The 14,876-nt window shown below is 53.1% G+C and overlaps 7 protein-coding genes across 7 annotated transcripts; 4 read left to right on the forward strand and 3 right to left on the reverse strand.

Annotated features, from left to right (window-relative positions):
• Positions 1-295: 295 nt before the first annotated feature.
• Positions 296-1,353, reverse strand: PG998_003964 (histidinol-phosphatase; the record flags this gene model as incomplete). Its single annotated transcript, XM_066870782.1, has 3 exons — positions 296-520; positions 590-1,129; positions 1,192-1,353. The coding sequence occupies 3 exons, from the start codon at positions 1,351-1,353 to the stop codon at positions 296-298; spliced, it is 927 nt and encodes a 308-aa protein (XP_066734532.1).
• A 1,055-nt stretch (positions 1,354-2,408) lies between these two features.
• PG998_003965 (RNA-binding domain-containing protein) lies at positions 2,409-4,890 on the forward strand (the record flags this gene model as incomplete). The annotated part of the gene is made up of 4 exons (XM_066870783.1): positions 2,409-2,473; positions 2,543-3,256; positions 3,346-4,498; positions 4,549-4,890. 4 exons carry the CDS (start codon positions 2,409-2,411, stop codon positions 4,888-4,890), a joined length of 2,274 nt encoding a protein of 757 aa, XP_066734533.1.
• Positions 4,891-5,871: 981 nt separating this feature from the next.
• Positions 5,872-7,494, forward strand: PG998_003966 (vitamin H transporter; the record flags this gene model as incomplete). Its single annotated transcript, XM_066870784.1, has 3 exons — positions 5,872-6,074; positions 6,166-6,901; positions 6,955-7,494. 3 exons carry the CDS (start codon positions 5,872-5,874, stop codon positions 7,492-7,494), a joined length of 1,479 nt encoding a protein of 492 aa, XP_066734534.1.
• A 536-nt stretch (positions 7,495-8,030) lies between these two features.
• PG998_003967 (uncharacterized protein) lies at positions 8,031-9,011 on the reverse strand (the record flags this gene model as incomplete). Its single annotated transcript, XM_066870785.1, has 1 exon — positions 8,031-9,011. The coding sequence occupies one exon, from the start codon at positions 9,009-9,011 to the stop codon at positions 8,031-8,033; it is 981 nt and encodes a 326-aa protein (XP_066734535.1).
• Positions 9,012-9,734: 723 nt separating this feature from the next.
• Positions 9,735-10,505, reverse strand: PG998_003968 (uncharacterized protein; the record flags this gene model as incomplete). Its single annotated transcript, XM_066870786.1, has 1 exon — positions 9,735-10,505. The coding sequence occupies one exon, from the start codon at positions 10,503-10,505 to the stop codon at positions 9,735-9,737; it is 771 nt and encodes a 256-aa protein (XP_066734536.1).
• A 2,345-nt stretch (positions 10,506-12,850) lies between these two features.
• Positions 12,851-13,456, forward strand: PG998_003969 (Glutamyl endopeptidase; the record flags this gene model as incomplete). Its single annotated transcript, XM_066870787.1, has 1 exon — positions 12,851-13,456. The coding sequence occupies one exon, from the start codon at positions 12,851-12,853 to the stop codon at positions 13,454-13,456; it is 606 nt and encodes a 201-aa protein (XP_066734537.1).
• Positions 13,457-14,072: 616 nt separating this feature from the next.
• On the forward strand, positions 14,073-14,861 carry PG998_003970 (uncharacterized protein; the record flags this gene model as incomplete). The annotated part of the gene is made up of 1 exon (XM_066870788.1): positions 14,073-14,861. One exon carries the CDS (start codon positions 14,073-14,075, stop codon positions 14,859-14,861), a length of 789 nt encoding a protein of 262 aa, XP_066734538.1.
• Positions 14,862-14,876: the final 15 nt, after the last annotated feature.

Genomic DNA, 14,876 nt, shown 5'->3' on the forward strand with positions numbered 1-14,876 from the left:
TGCAATATATGTCAGCAATTATGTGTAGAGGTGTGTCATACGTCATGTCATGGTGCTTAGTGCAAGTTGCACCAAAGGAGGAACTTCTCGTCGAGATTCCTCCGAGCTGTTGAGCCGGGCCAACGCGGCGTTGCGACTGGCGATTTCGGCCCAAATATGGGCTCTATCGACAAAGTCCTGCAGATCAGGCCGATAATAAGAAAATCTATGTTATGCAGTCTATCTTTTGTTGTCTAAGCTGACGTTTTAATGCCCCCTCTATGCCCTTCTCACTGAACAAGCGATCATCCCTGCCTTAGTCAAAAAAATCCTTGATGTCTACCACGGGGACAGCCTTGTTCGCCAGCGTAGCCTTTTTGTTTCCGGCGTCGCCAGGTTGCGGCGTTCTCTCCAATGTCCAAACATGCGAAACGCCAATGCTCTCGAGGAATTCCAGGCCCTTCTTGTAATTGGTTGCTACTTGGGCAATGCCGTGGCTGTCGTCTGACATGGTGAACTTCCCGCCCAGCTTCAAATACTCCTGGAAAGAAAAGCGAGTCAGTGTCTAAATATTCACAAGTCTCGCCTGAATGCGGTTTCGAAAACGTACCTCCGCGATTGTCCGGCATGGATAAGGCTCGGCCATGCCTTTCCGCAGCGCACTGGTGTTACACTCTAGCCAGCCACCGTAGCTGACGACGAACTGCAAGTTTCGAACAACTTTCTCCCAGACTGACGCCCACTGTCGAACGTCACGCTCGGGGTCTGAACTCATCAGTCGGCACAAATCGAAGTGACCAACGATCAACGGTTTCAGCGCCTGTAGCATCTCGAACTGCTGGTCGTAGTATCGCTCGTAGAGCTTCTCCTCGGTTCCGCCAGCCGAGGCAACGGCCTTCTGGTAGTACGATGAGTCATAGTCAATCGGGATAGCGTTGACGTGGTGCAGGGAGCCCATGAAGTAGTCAATGCAGGGCTCGGCGGCCAGAGACTTGATGAAGGGTCCATAAGAAGGCCGTAGCCACTCTCCCTCGAAGCCGATCAGGATGTGAATTTGCGAGGCGTAGGCGGCCTGCAGGCGCTGGGCTTCCTTGAGGTAGGCCTCGTGGCGGGGCGCAAGCTCAGCCAGTGATTTCTCAGGTTCATCAAGCTGTGGTAAAGGTGAGTCTGTGATTCCCTAAGCTGAGAGCTGATGACATATGGTGCAGTTACCTCTTCTGGGTACAGGTCCTCGAGATCTGTTCGTGGCATGTGCTCCGTCAGGCCTATGGTCTTGTAGCCGACGCTGATGGCATGCTTGATGACTTCCTCTAGCTGATCCTGGGCGTGGCCTGGGCAGAACTGGCCCGAATGGGAGTGCATAGTGAACGCCATCCTGTCTATGTTTTCCTATGCCTGTAGAGTCCGAAGCATCCAGGAAATTGCACTCTCGACAACAGAGGCGTACTTAAGGACGCTGGCGAGACCTGGGAATCCGTTTGGTGAGGGGCGGTGGTCCTGGGACAGTAGGAAGTAACAAACAAACAGGATCTACCAAATCAATATGTAGGTGGCAGGTAGATAGTCGGTTGATTACCTGGACATTACTGGTGGGTATACTCAACTTGTGAGCTAGGTATTACTTTTTTCTCTCTCTAATAAGAACTTGCCAAACAAGGTTGAAATGCAACCAAGACGTTGTTGCACGGCCAGCTCAATGGATCTTTATCGGAGGTGGGCTGCCAATCGATAAAGCTGTCATCATCACGTTGCTGTCTCATATCATTACACATGGGTTGGGCTGGGGACAAGAGCTGAAGCCTCCTTCCTTGAGTCTTGGACATTTGGCTGAAAGGATTTCTATCCACTTCTTGTAATAGATACAATGGCAGGCGAGAGACAACAAGCGAAGGCGAAGAAGCAGATGCTGCATGAGTACGAGATGTCGGATGAAGCTTTGGTAGGCATTGCCCCTCCCCCGCACCGTCATTCCATCTCAGCTGAAGGTCAATCACTAATTGCCCCTAGGCCCCTACCACACTGCTAACTGCGAGCTGAACGATCCACAGGGGGCCCGGCGTAGCACAGCAACGTCGCCCTGCCGCGTCTACTCCACTAAAAAAAGAGAGAGCCAGTGCCGAAGCTCCCATTCTTTCCAACACGCATCGCGTGTTCATCATCCTGGTCTCTCGGATTTTCGCAGCAGAATTTCGTCACCTTTCCGAATGATTGGCCAATCATAACACATCTTCAAAAAATAATTTCACCCAAACCAACTCGTCAGCCTTGCAGTTAGGTTCATTAAAGCTACAGCTCTCGAGCTACCCGGTCTGCGATAGACGTCTGCCTTCTTGGATTCTTGGGCCATCAAGTTGGTGCAACACATCCCGACCGAATCAACTCGAACCCGAACGCATAATGACCCAAGCTTGATCACTAAAACACCAATCATGTTGTTCGCTGAGGAAGATGCGTCGCATCTGAAATCATGGATAGTCAAGCGGCTTGCTAATACGTAAGTTTGTCGTCCTTCAGGCTCTCCTTCTACTGGAGCTTGAGCTAACTCGAGACTTGTAACTTCCAGCTCCGATGCCGACCCAGATGTTCTCGCCGATTATGTATTAGCTCTCTTGCGACACGAAGGCGACGCCGCTAGCATACGGCAATTATTCGACGACGATATGCCCGATTTCCTTAGGGAGGATTCCACCGCTTTCACCGACGATGTATTTCAAGCCGTCCAGTACAAAACGTATCTGCCTGGAGCGCCGCCGGCTCCTCAAATATCCCATGGCCCAGCAGCCCAACAGTTTCCTTTGCCCGGCCCAGGCTTTGCAGAGTTCCACCATACTCCTTATGCCGACACCCCCTCCGCCTTTCCCGGGTCTACTTTACGTGGAGGCAAGAAGCGATCATATCGTGATCTCGATGCGCCAGAGACCCAACAGATGAGCTGGGGCGCATACGGCGCCAACCCTTACCAGCAGGGCGCGCAACAACCATACAAGCAAGCGCGAAGAGGTGGACCACAGGCCGTACGGGGCGGAAGATTTGAGGATTCCTATGCGTCGCGAGGTCGTGGCGGACACGGCGCATTTCCCGGCCCCTCAGGCCATCACGGCGCTCTGTTTTCAGGCCCGGACGAAACATACAACCCGACCCAGCCTTTTCCTGTGTCCACTGCCTCTGGAATGCCTCAGTTAGATGCCAATACCATCATGGAGAACATTCGCCAGCTGCAAGAGCTTGGAGCACAAATGGGGATCCAAATGCCGCAGGCCCCCAGTTACCGCGACCAGTGTACTCTGGCACTGCCGCCACCCCCAAGCAGCCACCCCGAAGACGAGCGCCTTGCCGAGATTATGAGACAAAGGGGTTCTGTTCCAGGGGGAACAAATGCATGTTTGAACATGGTGCTGGGTCTGGTTTCGTGCCGGCATTTAAGCCACCCACCGGCGCTGGGGAAGAATACGATCCCAACAATGCGACGCTCGCCCTGGGCTTCGAAGACCCCGCCCAGTTTGCTCAGCCTATCCAGCCGTTCCCGCCGCAGATGCCTCCAAACAACCGCCGTGAGTTTAAGAAACCACGACGGAAGGGAGGCCGGCCGGATTTCGCGGCAGAGGGTCCAATTAACGACAAGACCAAGACTCGTATCGTCGTGGAAAATATACCCGAAGAGAACTACACCGAAGAGGCGGTTCGGGAGTTCTTTGGTCAATTTGGCGCCATCGAAGGAATCGAATTCCGTCCAGCGCAGAAGCGCATAGCTATTATCAAGTTTGATAACTGGGAATCGGCAAACGGCGCGTGGAAGTCACCGAAGGTCGTTTTCGACAATCGATTTGTTAAAGTCTATTGGTTCAAGGACGAATCTCATTTGCCCGACGGGAAGCATACAAATGGGTCTAGGAATGGAAGAAAGCACTCAGGAAATGGCGGACCTGACCCTGCTGAGCCCGAATTCGACATGGAAGAATTCAAACGCAAGCAAGAGGAGGCGCAAAAGGCGCACCTTGTGAAGGTGCAACTGAAAGAGAAGGTCGAGCATGAGAAACAGGAGATCGAACGAAAACGTAAAGAGCTGTTGGCGCGTCACGAAGAAGAGAAACGCAAACTTCAGGCCAGGCTGGCTGCCAGCGGCGTTAAGGAGGCCTCACTATCTCCCGTCCTCCGGACGAGCTCCATCGCCTCGGATGGTAGCAAACCTACGGCTCAGGCAGAGGCTCTGCGGGCCAAGCTGGCTGAGCTCGAGGCGGAGGCGAACTCGCTCGGACTTGATCCCAATGCGGCGCAAGATGAGGCCCCCGCGTGGGCTACATGGGGACGAGGCCGGGGACGGCCGTACAGGGGACGTGGCACATTTCCTCCCAGAGGGTTCCGCGGCGGTTATGGCTATCGAGGCCGGGGTGGTATGGGAGGTGATGTACATACGGCGTATGCCGCCTACTCGTTGGACAACCGGCCGAAAATTGTGGCATTGACTGGCGTGGACTTCACCGAGCCGGAAAAGGATGAAGCTCTACGCCATTACCTTCTCGTATGCAATTCCCTTTCTTCTGTGCATCTTTCTCCACTAACTTCAACCAGGGAATCGGCGAATTCACGGCAATCCACAGCGACCAGACCACAACTCACGTCACTTTTAAAGATCGCAAGACGGCCGAGCAGTTCTACAACGGCGTAACAGTCAACAAGAACATCCCGCAAGTAGATGGTAAGGTGGAGCTGTCTTGGGCTACTACCGCACCCAAAGCTACTGCTGCTACGGATGGCGACGTCCCCATGGCTAGTGGCATGGAGGAGGACCAGTCTGCGACGAAACCCGCAGCGGAGAATAACGACGATACTGGTGGTTTTGGTGGTGCCGGGGAAGAGCAGAGGGATCAGGGAGACATGGATTACGAAGTTGGCGACTGGGATATATCGTGATTGGGACTACGACAACTGTATCCGATGTAGAACTAGGCTTCAGCGTTAAAGAGGCAGGAGTAGTATCATCAGACTCTGGACAGCAATAGGCGGCAATGCTAATGGGCCCTTTTTGGCCGACTTCGAAAGAAGCCATAACTTGCAATCCACGCGACGGTTGTACGTCGGCCGCAAACGAATGGCAACGTAGGAAAAAGCGGCGTACTGATTGCTCGCGCGGTGAAGAGGTAATGCGGGCTTTGTCTGTTCGGATGTGTTCCGACCGTCTTGTGCTGTCCTTGACAAGGTAGCCATGGCCACCAGCTCATGACGGGTTATCCACCACACACTCCTGATCAGCCTGGTAAAGAGACAGTTCAGTCAGACCAGAGACGGCGGGCTCGTTCACGGATGACCCCGCAAGCGTGGGATAAGCCCGACGCCTCCTGAGAAACATGGAAACCCATGTTAATGGAAGACAAATTGGGATGGTACTGCGCCATTGCGTTGCGGCCAATGTCCGAGGAGGCGGCCCGCTCTGAGTGTCACCGCCGCCGGCTTGAGTCCGAACAGAAGCGGCCAAATTGCCGGCTTTCGAGCGCCGCAGGCCTTGGCCACCTAGGTTATCTCTTGGTATTGGGATCGAGCCCCTCTGTAGAGGTCCCATTCTGGATATGTAAGTGGCCACACGTCCAGTTCTTGCTCTCTTGGCGTGTTGAGTTTCTGGGATCCGGGGACGATATGTTTCCAGCTACCCCAGAAAACTTAGATCTCATGGTATCGGTGGAGTATGCGGGGGAACTGGGGAAAGCTCATCCTTGCGTGCCAACTATCTACTTGATCAGCCAGCCGCATTGTGAGGTTGGGAGTTAGGATATCGGTCGGTGTCATGGGGGATACAAATACCAGCTCCCTCCTCGCGGTGATTATGTTCCAGTCTCTCCCAGTTACACCGCCGACTTTGTTCTCAGACCGGCGGATCAATTGCAGCTCTCTTCCAACATGTCTTTGTCGCGCAAGTCTTCATTCGCCTCGAAGGCAGACCACTTCGAGGTCGAAGAGGTCCAGCCCCGGGATGCGATGCTGGAGAAGTACGCGCTGCTCAAGGGTAAGACAGAAGATGAGCTGAAAGCCGTCGAGAAGTCGTTGGTCCGGAAGCTCGACTGGAAGTTTCTCCCCATGGTCACGGCCATGCTCTTGATGAAGTATGTCGGGTCCATCCCCTTTTACTCATCCTGCCCTTTTCTTACTTCCTAATCCATTCAAACGGCCTGCTAATGTTCAGTTTCATTATAGCTATCTGGACCGCATCAACGTCTCCAACGCCCGCCTCGCCGGTATGCAGCGCGACTGCCACATGACCGATGTTCAGTGGTCGGCCGGTATCTCGCTGTTCTACGTGGGCTACATCATCTCGCAGGTGCCGGCCAATATCATCGTGGCCAAGGGCAAGCCGCAGTACCTGATGCCGTGTTTCATGCTGGCCTGGTCCGCCGTGACCATCTCCATGACGGCGCTCAACTCGGCCTGGGGCTTCATGCTCTGCCGGTTCCTGGTCGGCGTGACCGAGGGCCCGTTCATCCCCGCCGTCTCGCTCATGACCTCGTCTTGGTACACCAAGCGCGAGTCCCCGCTGCGCATGAGCATCTGGCACGCCGGAAATGTGGTCTCGAACGTCATCTCGGGTCTGCTCGCCGCCGCCATCCTGCAGAACATGGACGGTCTACGTGGAATCGCCTCGTGGCGCTGGTTCGTGCTCATCGAGGGTGCCGTGAGCATTGCCATTGGCATTGCCGCTTTCTGGTTCATGCCCAACTTCCCTTCGTCAACGGGTACCTACTTCATGTCCGCCGAGGAATCGGAAATGGCCCAGTACCGCCAGGAGGTCAACGCCGGCGGCGTCTCCGAGGATGACGAGGGCGGACACTGGGAAGGCGTGAAGCTCGCGCTCAAGGAGCCTTTCACCTGGCTCTTTGCTTCGAGCCACTTCTTCATCATCATCGGTCAATCGTTCAAGGACTTCCTCCCTTCGGTAAGTGTATCCTTCTCCTTTGAACACTAGATTCAACCTGACACCATTTGCAGATCATGAACACCTTCGGCTTCTCGAAGACCAACACCTACCTCTTGCAGGCTCCGCCGTACGTATTCGCCTACATACTGACCATCGGCATCTCGTGGTCGAGCGGCCGGCGGCTGGAGCACTGCTGGCACATGGTAGGCGCCATGATCATATGCCTCGTAGGCGCCGTCATCATGATCTCTACACTGTCACTGGGCGCCCGGTACTTCAGCCTTTTCTTGCTTTGCAGCGGGCCCTTCGTCGCCCTCAACCTGCAGATCTCTTGGGAGACGGCCGTCGTGCCCCGCCCACGCACCAAGCGGGCCGCCCTCATTGCTATCGCCAACTGCGTCAGCAGTGTCAGTCATTGGTTCACCCCGTACTTCTTCCTCCGCAGCCAGGAGCCCCGGTACCAAACAGGCGGCGGTGTCATCGTGGCCGGCTGCGGGCTTGCCATCCTCTCGTGCATAGCGACAAGGTGGTGGTGCATCAAGAAGAACAAGGAGATTGAAAAGCGAGAGAACGAGACGGGCGAGACTAACTCCTGGCGTTTCGTGACCTAGGGGGCTTTCGGGGCCCGCGAGAAAAGGGTGAGACACCGGTTACTTCCATAGAGGCCTGGGATGAATTTGAAATATTGGAAGCACCGCTGACGGTCAAGATCGAGGACACCGCGATTTGCGACTGACCTCCATGTGTATCACATGCATTGTCTCATGACCCCCCTTACTCCAATCGCCTTCAAAACAGTTGATGGCCTATGTGTATCTCCTCAACTTTGATATCTACACGTAGATATTTCTGGAGAGCTTAAGCGCTATATATTCATGAATCTATGAATTGGAAGAACGCCTTGGGCACCCGGAGGGAAGATTTCGTGGAAGAAATGATGGGCACTAATGGTATCTTCTCATGTATTGAGTATTGTTTAACATCGAACAGAATGGCCAAATGATCACATGCCCGAGACGTTCTCATGGATAAATTATCGATATATATATATGAAATTGTTATGTACTTTGTAATGAAAAACTCTAGTCTGTACAAGAATCTAATGCAAGCAGGCCTATGTGTTAATCAAATCGCCGGTTTTCAACCATTACTTTGACTTCGCCACCCATTGGCTATCGTTCTCCAGCCAATCACCCCACGCCTGCAGCGCTGGATGCTCCTTGCGCAGGGCGGGCAAGTCAGCACCGAAGCCTTCGTCGTGGAACCAGCGGAACATGCTGCCGAGCTCTTCCGAAAACCAGAACAGGAGGTGGGCCACGAACTGGAACGTCTCGGGCATGTCGCGACCCGTCTTCTGTTTGAAGGTTTGACGTAGGTCGGAGAGCGTCAGCTCGTCGCCGGCGATCGTGACGCTGCGCCCCGCGTAGGCCGCGGGTTGGAGCAGGGCCTGTGCCGCGAACCAACCAATGTCCCGCGAGGACACGAGCTGGAGCGGCTTGCCCTTGAGCGCCACCCGGAACCCCGTGGTCATAAGCTTGGTGCCGAAGCCCACGTTGAAGTTGTCCATAAATGCCACAGGCCGAAGAATGGTCCATGTCATAGGAGTCTGGGCGGAGGAAGAAGCGGAAGCCGCTGCCGCCGCTGCCTTGTCGACTAGGTGATGCTCGATGTTGTGCTTGCTGACGAAGTGCGGCACCTTGGTGGGGTTTGAGAAGGACCGCGTCTCGCCGCCGCGGTCCGCCGAGGTGTAGACGAAGTGCTCGACGCCGTTGGCGAGCGCGGCGTCGACGAGAGCCTTACCCTGGCGTTCTTCGCTCTCGGGCGATGCTCCGCCGCCGATGGCAACTTGGACACTGAAGACGCCCCACACCTTGGCGTCGTCACCGCCGCCCAGCTCCTTCTTGACGCTGGCGAAGATGGCGGGGATGTCGTTGAGGTTGCCCTGAACCAGCTGGACGCCGCGCCCGGCTAGCTTCTTTGCAGAACCCGATTCGGTATTACGGGTCACGGCGACCAGCTTGTGGGTGTCAAGGGCGCCGTTCGAGATGAGAGCGTCGATGGTGGCGCTGCCCTGGGTGCCGGTTGCTCCTGTCACCAGGATGACGCGCTTAGGAGTTGAGCCTGCCATTGTTTAGATGAATGTGCCGTGTTTTCTGTATGATTTAATTGAAATGATCAAGCAAGAACCGTGGTAGCTGATTGGTTTACTGCTTTGAGCGGTGAATGGTGTTTTCGATTCAGGGGGATTAGCTGCTGTGAGGGCTGGAGATATTGCTGAGAGATGCGATAGATGCATTTAAAAGTTGATTCCATGGTGAATGGAGGAGTCCTTATATACATAGAGTAAGTCCAAGTTGTTGTAATAACTAATGTTTGCAATGGGACTATGCTGCTTTCCTTGTCTCTGTCTGCAGTTCACGATGCATAGAATCAATCGTAGACAGGAATGAGTAATTGGGCCGTGTTTGGTAAGCTGCTGTACGAGCTCGGGCTTTCGCGTTTAAAGGCCCGGCCAGATTGATCTCCGCGCTGAACGGCACGTCGCGTGGCTGATTTGAAATCCGACTAGGAGATCAGGGGTCGAAGTCAGCTCGTCATCGTCACTGGAGGCGCCAAGACATATACGAATCCCGCATGGAACATCGAAAAACACACATATTCCAATCCCGTAGGGTTAATCGGATTACCATATACAAAGTGATAACCCCCCAATAGTAATAAACATGTTTACTTCCCACAGATCAATGACATCATTTGGCCACGGCTCCGAGATAACCAGCCCATATTATTGGTGAGAAATGCAGTGGCAACAACTGTTTCCATCGTTACAAACACGGACGGGTGGCATGGCTCAAACTTCCAGCTTCTTCTTGCCTTTGAAGACCACAAATCCAGGGTCCTCAAGGAACGGCTTCCAAAATCCGGGGTCCTTCTGGATAATAGCCGCCTTATCGAGGGACTCGGTCTCAAAGTCCGTAATGCCATACTTCTCTGGCACCTCGTAGGAGCCCGACATGCTGATGTGAAGCGTGCTCGCCTCGTACTCAAGTGGCGGATCGAGATTCAACCCGTAGCGGTAATGCACCGCGTCGGCCGTGTCCTCGCAGTCCTTGGCGTAGATACCGTAGCGCCCGTCCCACACTGGCGATCGCGGGTCGCCCACGCGGATGCCCAGGAACCGTCCACCGGGCTTGAGGTACGCCGCGCAGTTGCGCCACATGCCCTCGTACTCGGCGAGGTCGTGCGCGTGGTCGAAGACCCAGCACGCCAGGACCAGGTCGTAGCTCGACGCGCCCCGGAGCGGCAAGTGGCCCAGCGGCTTTGAGCAGTCCGCCTCGTACCAGCGGATGCGGTCGCGGCCGAGGGACTTCTCGATGTCCTGCCCGGACTCCATCATGGACGCCGATATGTCCACCACGTCGACGTTGGCGGCACCGGCGTCGAGGGCATCGCGCGCCTTGAGGCCACTGCCGCCGCCGATGTCTAGCACCGACAGACCCGCGCAGTCCCCTAGGCCTAAACGGAAAAGCTGAGATTCGAGCTCGCCGTAGGGGCTGGTCGTACTGTAGTCATTGTATGTCTTCGCCTGATCATTGTATTCTTTTGCCAGCTGGGTGTCCATTTTAGAAGCTTATTGGGACAGTGTTTCTTCTTGTAGGGCGATGTGTAGATAGGCAGAATGGTGAAGATGGGTATCTGCTAAATGATATTCTGGAAACCGTTTACGTCTTTCACTTGCGAGATCTTACTTACCCCTCACCGTTCTGCTCGTCTTTCCTGGGCTGACCCGTGCTCAGCGCCGTCATTACAGTATTAGACGAACACTGCGTATTCCATTCTTGGAGGTTTGGAGGTGATAGCCAACGAGATTTGTCGCAGATTGCGGGGATGGTTCGTATGGTAGCATGGAGGTTTATTAGCCTTATTGTGATGGCCAATTAGGGGGCGAGTTGATACAAAGGTGTATGCATGCCAAGTGTGTGTTTGGCGAGGTTAATGGACCGAAGTAGTAAGAATGCTTCGTGATATCCCCTTCTGACATTGTCATGTTGAGTAAAGCTCAAGCAACAGGGAGTTCAGATTAGCACTATCTTTACAAGTGATAGAAAAGGGGGTAGTAAGTATTACTTGGGCCCTGGAGCCCTTTTCCTTGATTTGAGTAATGTTAAGAAGCTCCCCTAAGGCTTTTTCTTGAGAAAAAGGTCGATGAATTAGCAATAAGTTTGCGACCACACTAACATTGTTGATCCGTGATTATCTTCGACAGCGCATTCCCACGCTTAAAATGTTCTTCAAGCCTGTGGCGCATAGAACTGTTGCTGAGAGCGGGCGAGCAGGGCGGCATCGGGCAACGTGGCTTCAAGATGCACAAAAGATGGGCGCATGTTTGTGAGGGCGCTGATATTTCCGCCCTTGTCTATTAGCTATTAGATGCGAATTATGTATGCACCGCGGTGTTCTGCCTTGTCACCCCTGGGGGCATCCGGATTGGATTATCAGGGTAGTTCTCAAATATTTGGATCTTGCCCGAGGTTGGTAGGTCGATGCAGACGGAAGAAGCAAACATGCATGAGTCTGCGAAGGGGGTGACTTTCATCGCAGACAAGAGGGCGAATAACCTGGCACATCCCACAGTCCGAACGTTGGAGACTTCCTGGCGCTGACTTAGTTGCCAGGGATTGCCCGAACGCAACCCCCCGACTGCATGTTTATCCACATCCGTTGAGCCCGAGCAACGGGAACCCAATAGGAGAGACTGCTGATGGGCCATTGTGAAGGCTGCCCACATGTTTCGTTCGACGATGATTTGCCAGTAAATAACGGCCCGTCTCCTATTTTACCGGGAACTTTGAACAACCCGGACTAGGGGAGGCTAATATACAAAACATATTGCAGTCGGAAGTATTTATTGCTGCATGGACCCCAAGTCAATACGTCCCATCATGTCTTCCCCATAGCTGATGCATCAGTGGCTGGCTATTGAAATCTCTATGAAAAAGACCGGTAGTTGAGTGATTTTGGTAATCACTTGGAAGATTAAGTCTTGTGTTGAGATGAACATGTAACATATAACTACCTATGTTCACTCAGAACCATGGGGGCGATCTAGGCATAATAAATGAATATCATGATACATCAAATGTGAATTACAGATAGCCCCGTGGGAAGTCGAAGTTTGGTATGAAAACCTTCCCAATTCATATATGCATGAATCAATACCACCCTTTGAGTTACCACCCTTCGAAGAGTGTGTACTGATGAAACCTTCCTGGTTGAATCGTCGTTGGTCTGAAGAGAGCTAATCATGGACAACCGATCTAGATTGTAGCCCAATATATATTGTGTCTCATCACAAGGCTCATGTCGAACGATATTGATAAGATGGTTACCTTCAAGATATTAAAGGGGGCCGGGAAGGGCGGCCAGGCTCAGTAAGTCGGATATCTCGGGCCGCAATCAGTCCTCGGGTTGCCTATTGAATTACTGGTGCCCCATGTGTTCATACATTGAGGCTTAAGCAAAATTTGATCCTCTCGCCTGATGCTCATCATATATAAGGGGTTCTCTGATGCTATGAAGGTTTGAGAAACAAGATAACAACAGAACTCGGCTGAAGCGGTCACAGCAGAGTATAGAGTACACACAATGTTCCTCTATGTGACCATCATCCTGGCAATATGCCTTGTGGACTTGTCTTCTACTCTACCCATCATTGATCAGTCTGGTCTAACTTGGATATACCCGATCTTGACAAACCCTAGCGCGACCGATCAGCGATGGGGAAACCGTATTCCTCCTCGGGTCTTTAGGGTCCCGAGGATCACTATATCATCCTCATACCATAACGTTACTGGGGCTCCTCCAAGCCACGTATCTGCTTCATCGCCGCCTCTTCACGAAAAACGTTACACCAATGGTCCCGACGATCGGGTCCGTTGGGATGACCGAAGTTATCCCTACTCTGCCATGGGTCGACTTACGAATCCCAAGTCACTCTGTTCTGCCTCGCTGATCGGGCCGCGCCACGTAGCCGCGGCCCGGCACTGCTGGGCCCCTAACGTGCCGTACCACTTCGCCCCGGCATACAATGGTGGCGAGGTGTTCGGAGGCGCCGAAGTGACGGAGGTTCTCATGCTCACGGAGAAAGATATACCCGAGGGTGTTTGCGCCGAGAATGCGGACTGGGCCATCTTCGTGCTCGACCGCCGGCTGGGCGAGCCTCAGGGGTTTCTAGGGGCCAACACCATCGACAGCGCTCACGTGGAAAGGCCACTCTTCTATAATATCGGATACCCGGGCGACCTGGACGGCGCCAGCCGCCCGTACCGCCAGCAGAGCATCTCGGTCTACAGTAAGCAGCGCTGCGACGCTAACGGCCCTCTGGACACGAACGCCGACGCATCCCTTGGGCAGTCTGGCGGCCCTTTGTGGCTTGAGGAGAACGGGAACTATTGGCAGTATGGGGTTATGGCGCGATTGACACTGTTTGATGGCCAGCTAACATGGACTACTTTCACTGGGGGGCGGCCCTGGGTGGACGCCGTTGTGTACGCACGCGAGCGATGGCCCTAGGTGACATATACGCAGGCTGTTTGGCGAGCTTTGAGACTCCCAATGAGGAGAACTCGACATGATGGATTACTGGCTGTGAATCAAGAGTAGCCTGTTCTTAAGTTTATTATATAACGGTCTTTCCTTGTCAGAATTTCCTCTAATCCAATGTTAAAATTGCAGAAATTAAAGTTAACAACAATGAGCAGTTTACCCTTGAATACATAAATTTAAAACAAACCCTTATAATATTAATTAACTTCGAAAGTCTCAGATTATACCGTAACGGCCCATCCAAAGTACCGGAGAATATATAAATCCCTCCAAGGGGTGAGCCATAAAACTGGCATACAAAGGGACACCCTCACTCGACAATGCTCGCTTTCTCATTAGGCAACTAGAATTCTTTGTTTGCTCCGAATACAATTGATTTCCCCTTCGAGGGTTTGGCTTTGTTACATCTCACCATCGGGTCATATTTAGCCGAAGGATCCCATACGACTGATCTTGTCACTTGATAATAGTACATGAGCTGTGACAACAACGCTACCTTTTCTTTATATATTTCGAACATCGCTTGAATACTTTTGATATGTCTGGAACACGGAAGTATTCACGCGATCGAGCGGTTTTCAAGATGCTCACATACGAGAAGAAGCTCTACGAAGATCTTGGTCACTTTTACGCACAAGGGTCCGACGAGGCGGCAGCTGACTGGGAGGGACGGCGGAAGTGGATGCTTAAGCGTGCTGATCTGAACTCTGGAATGGTCAGCTACATTATAAAGGCCTACTACAAATCTTTCATAATGCCCGAAGACGAGCCTGAGGCATTTGGCGACCGCGGCAATGGAATGCTGATACAGCAAGCCCGACTGAAGTACGGCTACAAGCTGACCCACAGGGACTTAGAGCTTTGGTACAGAGGTGAGGAGGCGAAGCTCCAGAACGAGGTCGCGGCAGCACTGGCCCCTATTATCGAAGCAGACTCAAAAGCGGTGCCACGGCCAACAAAGTCTCAGCTGCCAGTACCCAGGAAGCCGGTGACAAAGATGTGTTTCTCTCTACGGCCAATTACCGAAGAATCAGGAGCTCCTGGTTATCACATGATAAGCAAGCCCAAGGCAAATGACATTGTGTTCGTCCCCGGGCGGCATGACCTCCCTGGAACGTACCAGCACCTCGTAACTGACCTCGACATGGGACCAGACGTCCCGAAAGTCTCCGTCACAGCAGTTGTCGTGGAACGTTCCGCCACGCTACCAATGCCCCTTCTTATTGCTGATGATTGGCAGAAAGAAGCGGTTACGGTTCTTCGCGTTCTAGTTAGGATGATCGAGAGGAAAGTCGCATCTTTTGAAACCACGCGGGAAACTTTGGACTTGAAGTCGCTCAACTCGTTTAGGAGGTTGCCTCGCAAAATTTAGTTGGATCAGTTGAAA

This window comes from Apiospora kogelbergensis (assembly GCF_038363985.1).
Source record: "Apiospora kogelbergensis strain CBS 113332 chromosome Unknown utg000002l_segment0_segment0, whole genome shotgun sequence".
NCBI lineage: Eukaryota > Fungi > Ascomycota > Sordariomycetes > Amphisphaeriales > Apiosporaceae > Apiospora > Apiospora kogelbergensis.